General features: G+C 65.7%; 3 protein-coding genes across 5 annotated transcripts; 2 read left to right on the forward strand and 1 right to left on the reverse strand.

Annotated features, from left to right (window-relative positions):
• Positions 1-426: 426 nt before the first annotated feature.
• AEBP1 (AE binding protein 1) lies at positions 427-7174 on the forward strand. Its single transcript, XM_075043753.1, has 21 exons — positions 427-731; positions 956-1387; positions 1619-1690; positions 1816-1887; positions 2024-2110; positions 2635-2733; positions 2924-3013; positions 3148-3225; positions 3308-3379; positions 3479-3588; positions 3669-3808; positions 3910-3994; positions 4089-4233; positions 4341-4429; positions 4523-4646; positions 4745-4941; positions 5027-5206; positions 5285-5627; positions 5736-5875; positions 5961-6060; positions 6149-7174. The coding sequence occupies exons 1-21, from the start codon at positions 482-484 to the stop codon at positions 6697-6699; spliced, it is 3456 nt and encodes a 1151-aa protein (XP_074899854.1). The 5' UTR covers positions 427-481; the 3' UTR covers positions 6700-7174.
• A 54-nt stretch (positions 7175-7228) lies between these two features.
• On the reverse strand, positions 7229-14042 carry POLD2 (DNA polymerase delta 2, accessory subunit). The gene is made up of 11 exons (XM_075043769.1): positions 13923-14042; positions 12834-13103; positions 10457-10578; positions 9435-9558; positions 9243-9357; positions 8793-8991; positions 8575-8655; positions 8026-8183; positions 7779-7906; positions 7580-7681; positions 7229-7472 (listed from the first exon to the last, which is right to left on the reverse strand). The coding sequence occupies exons 2-11, from the start codon at positions 13051-13053 to the stop codon at positions 7315-7317; spliced, it is 1407 nt and encodes a 468-aa protein (XP_074899870.1). The 5' UTR covers positions 13054-13103; positions 13923-14042; the 3' UTR covers positions 7229-7314.
• A 30-nt stretch (positions 14043-14072) lies between these two features.
• Positions 14073-16205, forward strand: GNLY (granulysin). Of its 3 annotated transcripts, none has more exons than XM_075043784.1 (5): positions 14073-14132; positions 14594-14776; positions 15051-15175; positions 15305-15430; positions 15530-16204. In XM_075043784.1, the coding sequence occupies exons 2-5, from the start codon at positions 14737-14739 to the stop codon at positions 15695-15697; spliced, it is 459 nt and encodes a 152-aa protein (XP_074899885.1). In that variant the 5' UTR covers positions 14073-14132; positions 14594-14736; the 3' UTR covers positions 15698-16204. The 3 variants fall into 3 exon arrangements, with proteins under 3 accessions (XP_074899885.1, XP_074899886.1, XP_074899888.1); XM_075043785.1 differs by having other exon boundaries at positions 14075-14132; positions 14642-14776; positions 15530-16205; XM_075043787.1 differs by lacking the exon at positions 14073-14132 and having other exon boundaries at positions 14360-14776; positions 15530-15702; positions 16009-16205.
• The last annotated feature ends 77 nt before the right edge of the window (positions 16206-16282 follow it).

Here is a 16282-nt window from a genome sequence, read left to right on the forward strand (position 1 = left end):
CGCGGTGCCAGTGCCCACGCGGTGCCAGCGCCGGTGCAAGTGCTGGTCCCCGTACGGCGCTGGCCCTGTGCGGTGCCAGCGGGGTGCTGGTCCCCGGGCAGTGCCAGGTCCTGCGCGGCGCCCGTTCCCGCGCTGTGCCAGTGCTGACGCGGTGCCAGTCCCCCCGCAATCCAGATGCAGTCCCCGGCCAGCGTGGGGCCCTGGGCAGCGCCGGGCCTGCGTAGCGCCGGTTCGGCGTGGGTTCCCCGTGCAATGCCAGTCCCGGGCAGTCCCGGAGCTGGTGCAGCGCCGGTGCCATCCGGGTTCCGCGCGGTGCCGGTGCCGTTCCCGCGCCGTGCCGGTGCCGAGCGGGTCCCGCAGGGCCGCTGCAGGTCGGTGCCGCCCCCGGCTCCTGCGCCCGCCCCCGGCCCGCCCGCCCGGGCTGGCCGGGGCCGGGGCCGGGGCCGGGGCCGGGGCCGGGGCCGGTGCGGCGGACGCGGCGATGGGGCTGGCGGGGCCGCCCCGCTCCTGCCTCCTGCTGGCGGCCGCGCTGCTGCCGCTGCTGCCGCCCGGGGCCGCCCCGGGCCCCGCCGCGCCGCCCGCGCTGACCGACGCCGAGATCGAAGCGTTTCTGCGGGGGTTCCTCGGCCCCGGGGAGCGCGGCGACGGCGACGGCGACGGGGAGGGCACCGACCTGCGCTTCGGCACCGACCTGGGCACCGGCACCGGCACCGACCCGGGCACCGGCACCGGTGAGGGAACGGCACCGGCGCCGGCGGTCGGGGCTGCCTCGGCACCGGGCACCGCCGGCGTCCCGCGGGGGACGGGGGGGAGCGGCGGGGCTGGGGCGGGGGTTGGCGGGGGGGCGCCGCGGGAAGCGGGGCAGGGCTGGGGGGCGGCAGCGGGAGGTGGGGACCCCCCCAGGCCGGCCCTGGCCGACCCTCACCCTGCCGCGGGGCGGCTGCCCGCTCCCCAGGCTCCCCTGGGCGGCTGACGGAGCCTGAGAAACCCAAGAAGGGGAAGAAGGAAAAACCTCCCAAACCCACCAAGAAGCCCAAGGAGAGACCCCGGGGCTCTAAGAAGGACAAAGACCGGGACCAGGACCGGGACCGGGACCGGGACCGGGGCAAGAACAAGGACAGGGGCAAGGACAAGGACAAGCCCCCCAAGAAGCCCAAGGACAAGCCCCCCAAAGGCTCCGAAAAAAACCCAAAAGGCTCCAAAAAGCCCAAAGAGAAGCCACCCAAGGCCACCAAAAAACCCTCCAGCAAAAAGCCAGAGCCACCAACCACCCCCCCGGAGCCCCCCACCACCCCGCAGCCCCCACGGGGCAAGGATGACACAGGGAGACCCTGGTTCCCGGAGCAGCCTTTGCCCTACGAGGAGGAGGAGGATGGAGGTGGCCGAGGTGAGTCTTCGGGGGCCCAATCTCACCACCAGCCGGGTTGGGGGGGACTTGCCACACCATGGTGTCACCCTGTGTCCAGCTCAGCTCCCCAATGGCACCCCGTGGGGGTCCCGGCTGGGGTCACCCCCTCCGCCCCCACCAGCCTTCCTCCCCAACGGGATTTTCTTTCGTCTGGGGCTGCTGGGGGCTGCGGGGCTCCACCAGCCCCTCGCTCTGTGTCCGTGTCCCCAGGGGAGTTGGAGGAGCCACCAAGGGAGCCCTGGGAGCTGGGCCGGGAGGACTATCGCCCTGAGCCCGAGCCTGGTGAGTGCCCTGTCCCCGGGGCCACCTCCCTGCACCCCAGGGCCACCTCCCTGTGCCCCAATGCCACCTCCCTGCACCCTGGGGCCACCCCCTGCACCCCTTCCCCATGTGCCCCCTCCCCGCAGAGGTGCCCGAGGAGCCGGAGCCACCGACGCTGGACTACAACGAGCAGCTGGAGCGGGAGGACTACGAGGACTGTACGGTGCCAGGGGGCAGGCGAGGAGGACCACTGGGGTCCACCAGCCTGGAGGGAGGGAGGGAGGGGCTGTCGTCCCCCCCCTCCTCCGCCTCGCACCCCCAAAGTCAGTGCCACCCCCCTCGTTCTGTCCCTAGTCGAGTACATCCGGCGGCAGCAGAAACCCCGCAAGCCCCCAAGCAGGAAGAAACCCGAGAGAGTCTGGCCCCAGCCCGAGGAGCCACGTAAGTGGGGTGACAGTGGGAAAACAGGGGGCTGGCAGCACTCGGGGTGGGGGGGACAGTCCCCAGCCTTGGGGACCCAGGGGGAGCATCATTTTGGGGCAGCCTGGAGCTGGGACGGGCATGGAGACTGCATGAGGGCTGCAGGGGACCCTATAGGGGTGTGGGGACCCCAGAAGGGCATAGGGATCTCCTGGGGGCGTGGGGATCCCATGGGGATATAGAGGGATCCTATGGGGACCCCATAGGGACACAGGGGTCCTACAGAAGCACAGGGGACCCCATAGGGACATGGGGGTACCATAGGGGCATGCTGACCCCATGGGGCCATAGGGGACCCTGCAGAGACATGGGGTTCCTGTAGGGGCATGGGTGACCCTCGGGGGCACAGTAGAGGTGTGGGGATCCCATGGGGGCATGGGAAATCCCATAGGGACACAGGGATCCCACAGGAGCATGGGGGACCCCATAGGGACATGGGGGTACCCCGAGTCCATCCCTAGCACGGCCCCTTTCACCCTCCCCAGTGAAGCCGGAGGAGCCACCCCCACAGCCACCCCCACTGCCCATCCCGGTGACCGAAGGGGACTATGAGGAGGGATTTGAGCGACCCGACTACGATGACTGTGAGTGACAAGCCAGGGCAGGGGGGCAAGGCACCCCAGACCCCCCCTCCCTGGGGAGCCCTGCCTGGCCCCACGGGTAGCCATCTCCCCCCGCCGGACCCAGCTGGGCTCCAACTGGTGGCACCCGCCCCTGCCCTCCCCCGGCCCTAAAGGGGTGTCCCAGCCCCCCCTCCCTTTTTGCACCCCGCAGTGGCGTACGGGCTGCCCCCCCCACCGAAGCCCAGGAAAAACCCGGACAAAGGGGACGAGATGGAGACGGATGAGGAGAAACTCAAACCCTGTGAGAGATGGGCAGGGGCTGGGTGCTGGGATGGGTGGCATGTCCCCGGGGCAGGTGGGTGGCATGTCCCCATGGTGGTTGGCATGTCCCCAGGGGTGGGTGGTACATCCCCAACAGCCGCTCTCCCACCCCAGGGAAGCCCAAGAAAGGCAGCAGCAGCAAGGAGGAGGAGGAGGACCCTTGGGCAGAGGAGAAGGGCCGGGACCGCAAAGGTGGGTGCCAGCCCCCCCCGCCCATCCCCTCGCACCCGACCCCCTGGGCTTTCCCCCCCCCCCCACTGTGCCCCTTTTCCAGGAAAACCCAAGAAAACAGGGGGGAAGAAGTGGGAGCCAGATGAGGATGAATGGACCCCTCCGGAGAAGACAAGTGAGTGTCCCTCTTCCCGGGGGCGGGGGGGGGGAGCGGGCACCCCACTGGGTAGGGGGATGCCCATCACCTTCCCCGCCCCCTCTCCACTGTCCCCAGGATGCCCCCCCATCGGCCTGGAGTCCCACCGCATCGAGGACGACCAGATCCTGGCCTCCTCCATGCTGCGCCATGGGCTGGGCGCCCAGCGCGGTCGCCTCAATATGCAGGTGAGGGTCACCCACCCCGCACCCACCCCCTGCACTGGCGGACCCCCCCACCCACATCCCCCTCTCTGTCCCCACCCCAGGCAGGCACCAACGAGGATGATTTCTTTGATGGGGCTTGGTGTGCCGAGGATGACAGCCGGGCACACTGGATCGAGGTGGACACCCGCCGCACCACCAAGTTCACCGGCGTCATCACCCAGGGCCGCGACTCCCAGATCCAGTACGGGGCCAGGGATGAGCGGGAGGGGACGGATCCAGGGAGATGGGGTGGGAGAGCGGCTTGGGGACTCCCCCTTGCAACCTGTCCCCTTCCTCCTGCAGCGAGGACTTTGTCACCAGCTTCTATGTGGGCTTCAGCAACGACAGCCAGAACTGGGTGATGTACACCAACGGCTACGAGGAGATGGTACAGCACACCAAAATGGGCTGGTTGGGGGGTGGGGACAGGGACAATAGGGACCCTCTCCCACCCCTCGGCTACATCTCGCCTCCCTCGGCAGATGTTTTATGGCAACGTGGACAAGGACACGCCAGTGCTGACCGAGTTCCCCGAGCCCATGGTGGCCCGTTACATCCGCATCTACCCCCAGACGTGGAACGGCAGCCTCTGCCTGCGCCTCGAGGTCCTAGGCTGCCCTCTCTCCAGTAAGAGCCTCCCTCAAAGCAGCAGCTGGGGAGGGTTATAGGGGGGGCTATGGGGGGGACTTACGGCTCCCTGGCCCCCCACCACTGTGTTTTCATCCCCTCTGCAGCTGTCAGCAGCTACTACACCCAACAGAACGAGGTGACCTCCACCGACAACCTGGACTTCCGCCACCATACCTACAAGGACATGAGGCAGGTGAGTACCTCCATGGTGGTGGGCACCTCCGAGGGGGGTGGGATCAGCCCCCTGAGTGCTGCCCCCCACCGCCCACCCCCCCTGTGCCCACAGCTGATGAAGGTGGTGAACGAGGAGTGTCCCACCATCACCCGCATCTACAACATTGGCAAGAGCTCGCGGGGGCTGAAGATCTACGCCATGGAGATCTCCGACAACCCGGGCGAGCACGAGACAGGTGAGGAAAGGAAGGGGAGGGGGGGGACCTGGCCACAAGCCCCTGGTGCAGGCAGGGGTATGGGTAGCATGCTGACCCTGCCCGTAACCTGCCCACAGGCGAGCCCGAGTTCAGGTACACGGCGGGGCTGCACGGGAACGAGGTGCTGGGCCGGGAGCTGCTGCTCCTGCTGATGCAGTTCCTGTGCAAGGAGTACCAGGACGGCAATCCCCGGGTGCGAAGCCTGGTGACCGAAACCCGCATCCACCTCGTGCCCTCCCTCAACCCCGATGGCTATGAACTGGCCCGAGAGGCGGTAAGGGGACGGCAAGGCAGGGGATGGGATGGCGGGGCGGTGGGATGCAGCCCCCAGGCTCACCGCTGCCCCGGGCTGCCCGCAGGGCTCTGAGCTGGGCAACTGGGCACTGGGCCACTGGACGGAGGAGGGCTACGACCTCTTTGAGAACTTCCCTGACTTGGCTTCGGCACTGTGGGCGGCCGAGGAGAGGAAGCTGGTGCCCCACAAGTTCCCCAACCACCATATCCCCATCCCGGAGCACTACCTGACTGAGGATGCCACGGTGAGCCATGGCACAGGGCACGGCAGCGGGGCAGTGATGGGGAGGTGATGTCTCATGCCATCGTGCCCGCCTCGGCAGGTGGCAGTGGAGACGCGGGCCGTCATGGCGTGGATGGACAAGAACCCCTTCGTGCTGGGAGCCAACCTGCAGGGTGGGGAGAAGCTGGTGTCCTACCCCTTCGACACGGCCCGGCCTGTCAGCGAGACACCGGCGGCTGCCGCTCGCCCACCGGATGACTATGAGGACGATGACCCTGAACTGCAGGAGACGCCCGACCACGCCATCTTCCGCTGGCTTGCCATCTCCTACGCCTCAGCCCACCTCACCATGACCGAGACCTTCCGCGGGGGCTGCCACACACAGGACATGACCAATGCCATGGGCATCGTGCAAGGGGCCAAGTGGCACCCCCGGACTGGCAGTAAGTGGGTGCCACGCCGTATGGCGTCGGCTTACTCTCACCCCATGCTCCCTCCACGTGAAAGTGTGAGCGAGCGGCTGGGTGGGCACTTGGCTGTTTGTCTTGCAGGCCTGAATGACTTCAGCTACCTGCACACCAACTGCCTGGAGCTCTCCATCTACCTGGGCTGCGACAAGTTCCCCCACGAGAGCGAGCTGCAGCAGGAGTGGGAGAACAACAAGGAGTCGCTGCTCACCTTCATGGAGCAGGTAGGTGCTGGGATGTGCCGGGCAGGGAGCCAGCAGCTGCCCTGCCTGCCCCACACAGCTTCTCTCATTCCCTTTCCCTGCATAGGTCCATCGGGGCATCAAGGGCTTGGTGACGGACCAGCAGGGAGAACCCATCGCCAACGCCACCATCGTCGTGGGGGGCATCAACCACAACATCAAGACAGGTAGGGCACAGGGTTGGGTGCCAGGCAGGGTGCCGGCAGCACCGCGCTACCTCATTCACACCCCACTGCCTCCCCTCACTGTCTGCAGCCAGCGGCGGGGACTACTGGCGCATCCTGAACCCGGGCGAGTACCGTGTCTTGGCTCGGGCTGAGGGCTACAACCCCAGTGTCAAGACCTGCAGCGTCTTCTATGACATTGGGGCCACCCAGTGCAACTTCGTCCTGTCGCGCTCCAACTGGAAACGCATCCGGGAGATCATGGCCATGAACGGGAACCGACCCATCCGCCGCATTGTGCCTGGCCGCCCCATGACACCCCGCGAACGCATGCGCCTGCGTATGCGCCTCCGGCACCGCATGCGGCTCCGGCAGCAGATGAGGCTGCGACGTCTCAATGCCACCACAACTGCCAGCAGCCCCACAGCCCTGCCACCCACCACAGCCCTGCCCCTCCCCTTCAGCAGTACTGCTTATGTGCCCTGGAGCCAAGAGCCACCCACAGCTGGCACCTGGGAGATGGAGACCGAAACAGAGGTGGTCACCGAGCTGGTGACGGAGACAGAGGCCTGGGAGCTGGGCACGGGGACAGCGCAGCCCTTCACTACAGCCGAGACCTACACCGTGAACTTTGGTGACTAGGAGATGCTTGTCCCCTCGCTCCTGCCTCAAGCCAAGGCCGGACGCTCGCAGCCAGTTTGGTTCCGCCTGCCACAGGCTCCGGCATCCGCTTCTAAAGTCTTCCTCGAGCCCCAGGCAGCCCGCTCCGGGTGGGCGCCAGCTCCTCACCCGCACTGCTTCCTAGGACTGCAGGGCACGCCATGCCAATGCTCACCCCAAAGGCTGGGCGGCTGCAGCGCCTCCCCCGTGCCAGGCTCCAGAGCCAGACGGGAAAGGACATGCTGCCCCATCCCTCGGGGCTGGGCGGTGCCAGCCCTTGCTTGGCAAGGGAGGGGGTGAAGCAGGACCTAGCCCTCGCCCCATCCCCATCTCCTGGCACAGCAGGGTTGGCAGGGGTGGTCCCGCTCTCCAGGGCAGGGCCCACAAGGAGGCAGGCGCAGCCCCTGTCCCCTCCACACAGTTTTTTGTTATACAAATAAATCAAGTTATATTGGTACGAGCATCTCTTCTCTCCCACACCCCGGCAGTTCCACACCAGCCCTCCCGGGAGGCCAAATGGGAATGACACAAAGGCGATGGGTGCCAGGACCCTCTGAGGGGCCAGGGGTTTACCAAGTCCGTGCCCTGCCTGCTCAGTCAGTGCCCAACCTCCATGTCCCCGTCATCATCCTCGGTCCCGAAGCCGGAGAAGCTGATGGGCTGGCAGCTGAGGTTGCGCAGGTTGACGAGGCAGGCGGTCTGCGTGGTGCTAAAGGCGGGCACCGTCACCAGCAGCACCTGCTGTCCGTGCTCCCCTGCAAAGACAGGCGGGCGTAAGGCGGACGAGCCCCCAGTCAGCACCCTGGCACGAGGTCCCAGCCCCGAGCAAGGATCGGGGAGTGCTGCAGGCTGCAGGACTCACCTTTGAGCAGCTTGGACTGGAAGCGGGGAGCGTTGCCACAGAAGTAGACATGAGGGCAGTCGGTGAGGATGAAAGGGTCCGATTTGTAAAAGGGGTAGCAGCCTGGGAGGGACGGAAATTAGGAGAGGAACCTGCACCTGTGCCCCTTCAGAGGGGAAACACCCCCCCAGCCTCAGTGGCCACCCAGCCCTTGCCTTACCCAGGGTGTCCGGGGCTGTGGGGCTGATGTGTCCTGCCAGCAGCGTCCACTCCAGGATCTCCAGGTAATCGTCCATGCTGCTGTATTTGAAGATATCACTGACGTTCTGCCCTGATGTCCCCAAAAACCTACAACATTTTGGGGGAAGGAAGGAGAGATTCGGATAGCTGTGCTTGCCGTGACATGCCCTGCAATCCCATGCTGCCAGCAGTTGTCACAGAGCTGGTGGCACACCAGGCTTTTTTACCTAATGCCATCCACATCGGCCTGGTAGGGGTTGGTGACCAGCTGGAGCGTGGAGTAGGCGCTGGCGAGGGGCAGCATGCAGTGATGCAGCGGCTGCTGGGGCAGCGTATAGTTGGTGGGGTCAAACTCACCAGGCATCACGTCCACAGGCACGGAGGTCTGTGGGCAGAGCAGGGATTACCAGGGACAGCCAAACCACCTTCCTTCAAAGGGGCTCAGAGCAAAGGTGGCCTGCTGCCGGCTCTGCCTTGCTCCCCCATTTGGCTCCTGCCACTTTCCTGCAGGAAGCCCCGCTTGGCTTCACTGCAGAGACCAGATGCCAGGAGAGGGATCTGAAGCTGGGCTACGCACTGCCTCCCCTTCTTGCTGCGTTCCTGTACGGCACCATATGCGGTGCTCAAAAGGAAGCTGGGGGCCGGGGAAGGGGTATTTGCCACCCTACACCCCCGGGCTGCTGGCAGAGCATTGCTTCCCTGCCTCGGGAGCCAGGCTCCCTCCCCCAGAAGGTACCCAATCCCCCGGCCAACCCTATCCTGCTCCAAGCACTCACACAAAGCTGCAGCAGGATCTCATCCAGCATCTTCACAGCCTCCACACTTGCAGCCTGGGTCTTCTTGGTCAAGTACTTGGCCTGGGTCAGCGGGGAGACAGTGAGGGAACAAGCCCATGTACCCTCTGATTCCTCCCTCCCCACCTCCATGGGACTCCCCATGCCAATCCAGGCCCCGGAAAGCACAGTCAATGCTGAAGACCCCTTCCCCACTGTACCTTGTTGATAGTGTCCCGGCTCTGCGTGTTCTGGCTCAGCAGGTTCCCTGCCAGGATGACGCGGGAGATCTGCGCAGCGCAGCTCTGCTCGCCCTCTGCGCCCAGCTGCCCCGTCACCACGTCCACCAGCAGCTGCGTGCTCAGCAGGGACTCGCCGCTCCCGCTGCCCAGCCCCAGCCCCGACACCAGCAGGACAAACCTAGGCAGAGCAGCTTGGGCAGCATGCCGTGCTCCCTGCCTGTACCAATCCCTGCCTGCATGGCAACACCAGGGCTGCCCACACCAAGGGGCTTCAGACAGCCAGGTGTGGGGGGGGGATGAGCCCCTGTCCATGATCTCACTTGGCATGAGGCGCCTACTCCGATGGGCACATGGGGCAAACGGTCCCCAGGGCTTGGGGATACGGCAGGGGACACGGTGCCAGCCCCGCTCCTGTTGCTGCAGACTCACCGGTCTGAGCTGGGGCCATTCCAGGGCAGCGGCCGGGGCAGGTCAGCAAAGCAGTGATCCTCTACCAGGAACTTGCCGTCGTCCTGCTCAGAGCCGTACACAGCAAAGATGGTCCCTATGGCAGAGAGCAGGCAGTCAGCCCCTGGCCAGGGCCCGCGAGGTGGCTCCCACTGAGGAGCCATCGTTCCCTACCTGTCACCAGCCTCTGCACCTCGACGGCTCCTTCCAGCTTGATCCGCTGCAGCTCATCCTCCAGGATCAGCTCGTCGGAGGGGTGGATGTACTTGGGCAGGGGTGGCTGAGGCACCAGGTTGTGCTGGGGTGGGACAGGGCAGGCTGTGACGGCCTCAGCAAGGCCAAGCTGCCCCAAAGGGCCTTTCCCCCTCCTGCCAAACCCCGCTCGTGGAAACCAGAATGCGGGCGCGTGACTCACAAGAGCCACCGGCATGGCCCCCCACCGCCGGCCCAGCCAACGCCTCCGCTGCTGCTTTGAAGGCAGCACTTTGGAGGCCCCAGCAGCTCTCGGCGCTGCTCGCCAGCTGCACGCCACCCGGACGAGCTGGTTTCACTTAACGCTTCCCCGCAGCGCCCCGGCGAAGCAAACACGAGCGCGTCTCCTCGGCCAAGGAGGAAGCGGCTCAGCCAGGCAGTGGGAGACGGCGCTCTGGCTCGCCTTGGGAAACGTGTTTGCAATCACCGCCCGGGCAAGCACTCCGCTCCCTTTGAACCCTGCCCGGCAGGCACGGTGCTAACCTCATGCCGTGACGAGCAGGCTCCAAACTTCCCAACGTGCTCCCTGAGAGTTGGCTGGGAGCAGATGGGCCCCTGGCACTGCATGGGGATGGTGGAGCTTCCCTGGATGCCCCCCTCATCCTCCTCCCCTGCAGCAGGAAAAGGGGGTTTGCTCTGCCAACCCCACTAGATCCAAACCCTCGAAAGGCAGGAATTAGCAACACTAAGCAGGCACATACATGATACATGCTGGCACAAAAGGGTGGTACCAAGAGTGGCGGCATCTAAGGATGGGGTAGGCACAGAGAAGATTATACATCGGCTGCCCGGGTCAAAGCCCTGGCAGTTCCCACTTGCTCAGCCACAGCGAGCACGAGGGAAACAATGGGAAGCCGGCTGAGGTCCCCATGTGTGTTGGCATGTCCCCAGAGCTGTGTGGAGGAGGTGGGGGGGCCCACAGGAGGGAATGTTCCCGCTGTTACCTCTTCGCTGATCTCCTGCAGGATGGAGGGCTGCAGCTGCATCGCCTTGAAGAGCGTCCCCACCACACAGCACTTCTCGCCCGCCCGCAGCTCGCAGAGCTTCCTCAGTGCCACGTCGTTCCCTGCAGAGAGAAACAGGGCTCAGGCGGCCTCGGGGATGGCTGCGAGGGCAGGCAAGGCTCGAGGCTGGCCGGGACCAGCTGAAAGGGCCTGAACATCGAGGCCAGCAAGAGGTGGTGGGGGAACATTGCAAAGCCTCTCACTTTTCCTCAAGGCACGGAGCCGAATCCACATGTGTAGGCCAGACAGGGCCAAGGGAGCATACCAGAGAGCCAGCACTGCCTGCAGGCATTTCCTCTGCGTTAAGGCGGGGAAAAGCTGGGTCATGCCGGGGTCTGGGGGGCCCACAGCTCCCAGCCACCACCCAGGACAGTGTGCAGAGCTCCCGCTAGGCCCATAGGTCCAGCTCTGCCCGGGAAGGGAGGGCGCACGGGTCCAGGATTGTCCCGCCAGGGGACAGAGCTGGTACTCTTGTGCTTGGGCATGAGGGGCTGGTGTTCCTGCTCCCCATCCAGGAGACGACCCAAACATCCCACTCGGATTTGACAGGCAGGAGAGATCATTCACCACCCCCAGGTCTGACCTCTGCTTCTGCCAGGGCCAGATCCTCCGCCCGGGATCCCTGCTGGAAGCCAGAATCCCCATTGCAACCAGGTGTTTGGGAAGATCCTGGCATGAAGACAGGCCGCTGGGGATCGGCAGGGTTTCCTCTGCCTGAAAGGCACAGACAGGTCCCAGGGCGATATGGACTGGGGGAACCAACATGTGCCTCAGGAGGTGCAAAGAGCATTGCAGCCCCAACTTTTCATCACCTTTGTGGCTGGGGAGCATTTTCAGACAGCAAAAAATGCATCTCCCTCACCACAAGCTGAGCCCAAGACTTCTCACCTCACCCACGAGGACCCAGAGATGCTTCAGCCCCATCCTTTACATAGGACTTTTATTCCTCCCTGTTTAAATCAGCCTGTGAAGCCCATCCATCCTGATCCTCAAGCCCTGGAGGGAGGAGGACTGGCTGCCGGGCTGGGCTAGTGCTGCAAGAGCTGCTGGACTCCTCTCCCAGAACAGCACTGCGAAAGCCCGCTGCCATGCCAGCTCTTCTGTCAGGTCATCCTTTCTGGCTGCGGGCAGGTGGGTGACGGTTTTCCCCCTCCAAACTCTCCCTTTGCTAATCACGCGCCTGGTGAACGTGACTCCTGTCCGGTGGAAAGCACCCCGCTGTGATCACAGGCACCCCAGGCTCAGCGGAGCTGGAAACATGGGTTCATCAGTCCCAGGAATGCAAACACTCGGAGTCAGAAAAAACAATCCAGTTTTAGTTTCTTATTCTTGGCTCTAACCCCCCAAATGTGTGTGTTTAGGGGGAGGGGGGCTGCGCTTTCCAGATTTTGCCTGCAGGCGCTCTTTGCTGTGAGACAAACCCCAGAAATCTCGTCCCATCACATGACTCCGGGAAGTAGAGCTTTACAAAACCACTGGTTCCTGCCACCCTCGGCAAAATCCAGGGTTACGGCGCAGGGCGGCCGGCCAAGGAACGACATCCGCTGTGGAACCAGCACAGCCCGGCACGGGCTTTGCTTCCCCTCGGCTCCGCACAGCCCACGGGGCCAGAGAGAGAAAGAAAAAAAAAGCAGCCAGCCCGAAAACCTCCATAGAAGGGCAAAGCCGAAAGCCTGGCTGGCCTGAGAGGGTGAAATTCGATAACAGGCTTTCACCACGCTCAGGGAACCATGTGCCACGCCAAGGCCTGCCAGAAAGCTCAGCCACCACGCTCTGGCAGCGGCGAGGCAGTTGCTTCATCCAGCGCTGCCGTTACGCCTTCGGATGGAAACTCTCTAGCGCAAGGATCCCACCCGCTAACCGCTAACGCGTCCCCACCAGGCGAGGAAGCGGCCCCCCCTCCGGTGCAAGCGGCGCCTCTCCCGCCCCCCACACCCCGCTTCCTGGCCGGGGCACCCGCCAGCCCCTCACCCCAACAGACCTCGTGCTTTAGCTCATGCTCACGACAGCGAGTGGAAGCTTTGACCTGGCCTGGCGAGAAAAAAAAAATTTTGCCCACGCAGCTGATGTTTAAAGGTGATTTTAGAAACGTTGAAGGGATGCTCCCAGCTGGGTCAGATACCATCTGGCAGAGAAAACATCCCCCAAAAAACACCCATGGCTTATTCAACACCTTAATGGGTGTGTAAGTTTAGGAACCAATGGCCAGCACGTGCCAAAAAAATCACCAAAGAGCTTCCAGCAGGCTCTGCGTCGGCCATAAAGCTTTGCCTTCCTTCCCCGAAGAGGGGGGGGCTTATTCCCCAAACCGACTCACCCCACTTCTGTCGCGCCCGCTCCTCCAGGATGGGACGCATCTCGATGAGGCGGGCAGCATAGATGTGAGCGTACTGGCGGCTGAAGCTGCGCTCGCCCAGCCGGAAGGGCTGGGAGCAGTCGGCATATGCCGAAACCGGCACCCTGGTGAAGGTGGAGGCCTCGGCGGAGGGGGGGGCAAGCAAACCCTGCGCTGTGGGGGTCGCCTGCTCTGAAAACATGGTGGGCGCTGGGCTGGAGCAGCAGACACAGGAGGATTTTAATGGCAGGACTGGAAAGCAAACGGGCAAATTAAGGATCCCAGCAAATTAAGGCCGGCACATGGCACAACCCCAAGCCTGGCATACCCTCGGCCATCACCGTCACCCTGAAATGCCGTGAAGCCCTCCCTGGAGGTGGCCCCCACCCCCAAACTGACCCCCTCGCCCCCCAAAACACAAACCAGGTCTAGGTCTAGCCCCTCTGAACACTGCACCCCCCCCAGCACCCCCCTCCTTTCTCTCCCCTCCAACACCAGGGGACCCCCAAACTCATCCTGGTGCCAGGAAAACCCCAGGACCGCCCCCCCATCACACCCTACCAGCAGGACACCCTAGCCCCACCCCAAAATACACCCTGGACACTGGACCACCCCGGGACCCCCCACAACACCCCCTAGCACCAAGACCCCTCTGCAGCCCCCCTGGACACTCCTTGACACCAGCCCCCCGGACACCCCCTGAACAACCCCCCTCGCACAAAGCTCCCCTCCCGGGCACCGGGAACCCCCCAAGACACCTTCTAGCACTGCGACCCCCCCGAGAACACCACCCCCCCCCCCAAAATCACCCCGGCCCAAGACCCCCCCCAGGCAGCAGGACCCTATAGGGACCCCCCAGCCCCCCGGGGCACCAGGACCCCCCCCCAACCAGGGTCCCCCCAGGACCCATCACAAAGGCCAAAGGGTCCCCCCGGGAGCCCCCCCGGGCCAGGGCCCCTCAGACACCACCCCCCCGCCAGGGACCCCCAAAAGGCAACAGCCCCCCCGGGACCCGGCAGGAGGGTCCCTCAGGGCCCCCCCGCTCCCCCCCCCAGGCCGCAGGTCACGTACGGGGTCAGAGGTCGGGAGGGGGGGGCCGCCAGCCCGGCACCACGGACCCGCCATGGGGGGGGGCGCGGGAAGGGGGGGTGGGAAAAGGCGCGAACGCCGTAAAGCCCGGAAGTCGCGTGGCCGCCGGGCGGAAGTGGCGTCAAGGAGGCGGGTTGCCGTGGCAACCGCTGGTGGCGGCGGCGCGAGGCCGTTACCGTGGGAACCGGGGAGGTGGGGGAGCGGGGACCTCAGGGAGTCCCGGAGGGGATGGGGGGGACACCGCGACGGACCCCCAGGACCCCACGGAGCCCGTGGCGGGGCACAGGGGACACCGGGCCCGAGCCCTGCGGGGGGGGGACGACGGGGACACTGGGCCCGAGCCCCGGGACCCCACAGGGCCCGGGAGGGGACGGGGCGGGGGGAGCACCGGGACGGAGCCCAGGAGGGTCCGGCCCCACACCCACGTCCCGTCCCACACTTTGGGGGGGCTCGTGGGTGGCTGAGGGTTGGGGGCCACCGGCAGCACTCCCGCTCCTGCGCCCTGGGGGTCCCGCGGGTGGGTTTTTTGGGGGGGTCCCGGGGTTCAGGCCAGGCTCCCCACCCCCTCCCTGGTCCCGTCTCCCCTTCCGGCCGCGGGGGCGGAGGTGTGAGGGAGGAAGGGGTTTGGCGAGCCGGCGTCGCTCCATTTTAAGGGTTTTTTGGGGTTTCGGTGGCGCTGAGTGGTGCAGCTGTCCCCGCAGCCTGCTCGGCGGGCTATAAAAGCCGTCGGGGTGGGACACGCGCTGGCTGTTGTCACCTGCTGTCACCCGCTGTCACCCTCTCGAGTGGGCTCGCCATGGCTGCCGCCTTCCTCTTGGTGCTGGTGGCAGTGGGAGGTAACGGGGGTCCCTCTGGCCTCGAGTCCTGGAGGAGGAGGGGGTGGGGGGACGGGCACCCCGGGGTGGAGGGGAGGGGGAGGCATGGGGACCCGGGGATGGGGGGACAGGAGGACAGGCGGACAAGCAGGCAGGATGGCAGGGTCGGGGGCTGAGCAGGGTCAAGCACCCGGAGCTGGTGGGGACGGGGTCTGGGCACCCCTGGGGCACACAGGGACCTTGGTGACGGGCACGCACTCCCGCGGCCCTGCTCACCGTCCCTGTACCCGCTCAGCGGTGCAGGCTACGGTCCCCGAGCCCTGCCAGGGTGGCCCCGCGTCCTGGTGCCAGGATGTGGCCACCGCCACCCGGTGCCACAGGGAGCAGGACTGCCTCGACCTCTGGGACAGCCTGGACCTGGTAAGCACCAGCCCTGCTGCCCCATGGCCTTGACACCAGCCGTGGGGCAGCCCCCCGCTTGTGTTGGGGCCATGCTGTGGGGGACCCAGCCCAGCCCTGAGGGTCTGCTTTGTGTCCCCCACCCCGCAGTGGACCGTGGCTGGAGGGGATGTGGCCGAATGGACCGCGACAGTGCCTGGCAAGGGGAAGAAGTGCAGCCTGTGCACCAAAATCCTGGAGCAGATCAAGGCGATGGCGGGCGACAACCCCGATGAGGTGAGGGGGCGGCCGGGGTGGGGGAGCTTGGGGGAGCAGAATGGGGGGCTGTCGCCCCACACAGGGCCCCACTGATGCCGCCAGGGCCGGTCCTGGCAGGCAGCGGTGGAGGCGGCGCTGGGCAAGGCCTGCCGGGCCCTGGGGAAACGCCTGGGCCGCCTTTGCAAGCGGCTGGTGAGGAAGTACCGGGAGCAGATCAGCGAGGCGCTGCAGAATGGCGACGAGCCCCAGGACACCTGCGTCGCCATCGGCTTCTGCAAGTCCTGAGCCTGGTCAGCACCTGCGTCCCGTGTCCGTCCCTCATCTTCCGTCCCTTGACCTCCGTCCCACACCCACACCCCGTAACCTGCACCTCACACCCCACGCCTGTCCTGGGTGTGGGAGGGCACTTGGGGGTCCTGTGTCTCCAGGAGAGAACCTGCCTGCGCCTCTGTAGGGTGGAAGTGAGACAGGGGACCCCAAAACGCATCCCGGAGGAGGCAGGGGGAAGGTTGGAGGAGCCACTTTTGCTGGCACCTGAGTTGGGGTGACGGGGTGACGGTGGCCCCCAACTCACCACTCCTTCCTTGCTTCCACAGGGCTCAGCCCTGCAGCTGGCCCCGAGTGCCACCCCCCGAACCCTGAACCCCCTCCCAGCGCCACCTGCCACCCCGGCCCCCGGATCCCCCTCCCTGTGCAATAAAGCATCTTGCCCTGGGCCATTGCATCTCCTGGGGACAGTGGCCCTGCCATGCCTTGTGCTGGGGGTCCCCTGGGAGCCCATCCTTTGCGGGGGGGGTGGGCTGTCCCTTGTGTTGGGGATATGCCAGCTTCAAGGGGACACCAGGAGCTGTGCGAGGGTGCGAAGCCCAG

The sequence above is a fragment of the Buteo buteo genome, chromosome 12 (assembly GCF_964188355.1).
Source record: "Buteo buteo chromosome 12, bButBut1.hap1.1, whole genome shotgun sequence".
Taxonomy (NCBI): Eukaryota; Metazoa; Chordata; class Aves; order Accipitriformes; family Accipitridae; genus Buteo; species Buteo buteo.

What these genes read in the sequence shown, in the direction of transcription:
- AEBP1 (XM_075043753.1), top strand. Translation starts at nt 482, where the DNA reads ATGGGGCTGGCGGGGCCGCCCCGCTCCTGCCTCCTGCTGGCGGCCGCG. An exon ending in CCTAGGCTGCCCTCTCTCCA is followed by an intron (nt 4,234 to 4,340) that starts GTAAGAGCCTCC and finishes TCCCCTCTGCAG; the next exon opens with CTGTCAGCAGCTACTACACC. An exon ending in ACCTGACTGAGGATGCCACG is followed by an intron (nt 5,207 to 5,284) that starts GTGAGCCATGGC and finishes CCGCCTCGGCAG; the next exon opens with GTGGCAGTGGAGACGCGGGC.
- POLD2 (XM_075043769.1), bottom strand. Translation starts at nt 13,053, where the DNA reads ATGTTTTCAGAGCAGGCGACCCCCACAGCGCAGGGTTTGCTTGCCCCC. An exon ending in GGTGCAGAGGCTGGTGACAG is followed by an intron (nt 9,358 to 9,434) that starts GTAGGGAACGAT and finishes TCTCTGCCATAG; the next exon opens with GGACCATCTTTGCTGTGTAC. An exon ending in GCCGGGACACTATCAACAAG is followed by an intron (nt 8,656 to 8,792) that starts GTACAGTGGGGA and finishes CCGCTGACCCAG; the next exon opens with GCCAAGTACTTGACCAAGAA.
- GNLY (XM_075043784.1), top strand. Translation starts at nt 14,737, where the DNA reads ATGGCTGCCGCCTTCCTCTTGGTGCTGGTGGCAGTGGGAG. An exon ending in GGTGCTGGTGGCAGTGGGAG is followed by an intron (nt 14,777 to 15,050) that starts GTAACGGGGGTC and finishes GTACCCGCTCAG; the next exon opens with CGGTGCAGGCTACGGTCCCC. An exon ending in CGGGCGACAACCCCGATGAG is followed by an intron (nt 15,431 to 15,529) that starts GTGAGGGGGCGG and finishes CGGTCCTGGCAG; the next exon opens with GCAGCGGTGGAGGCGGCGCT.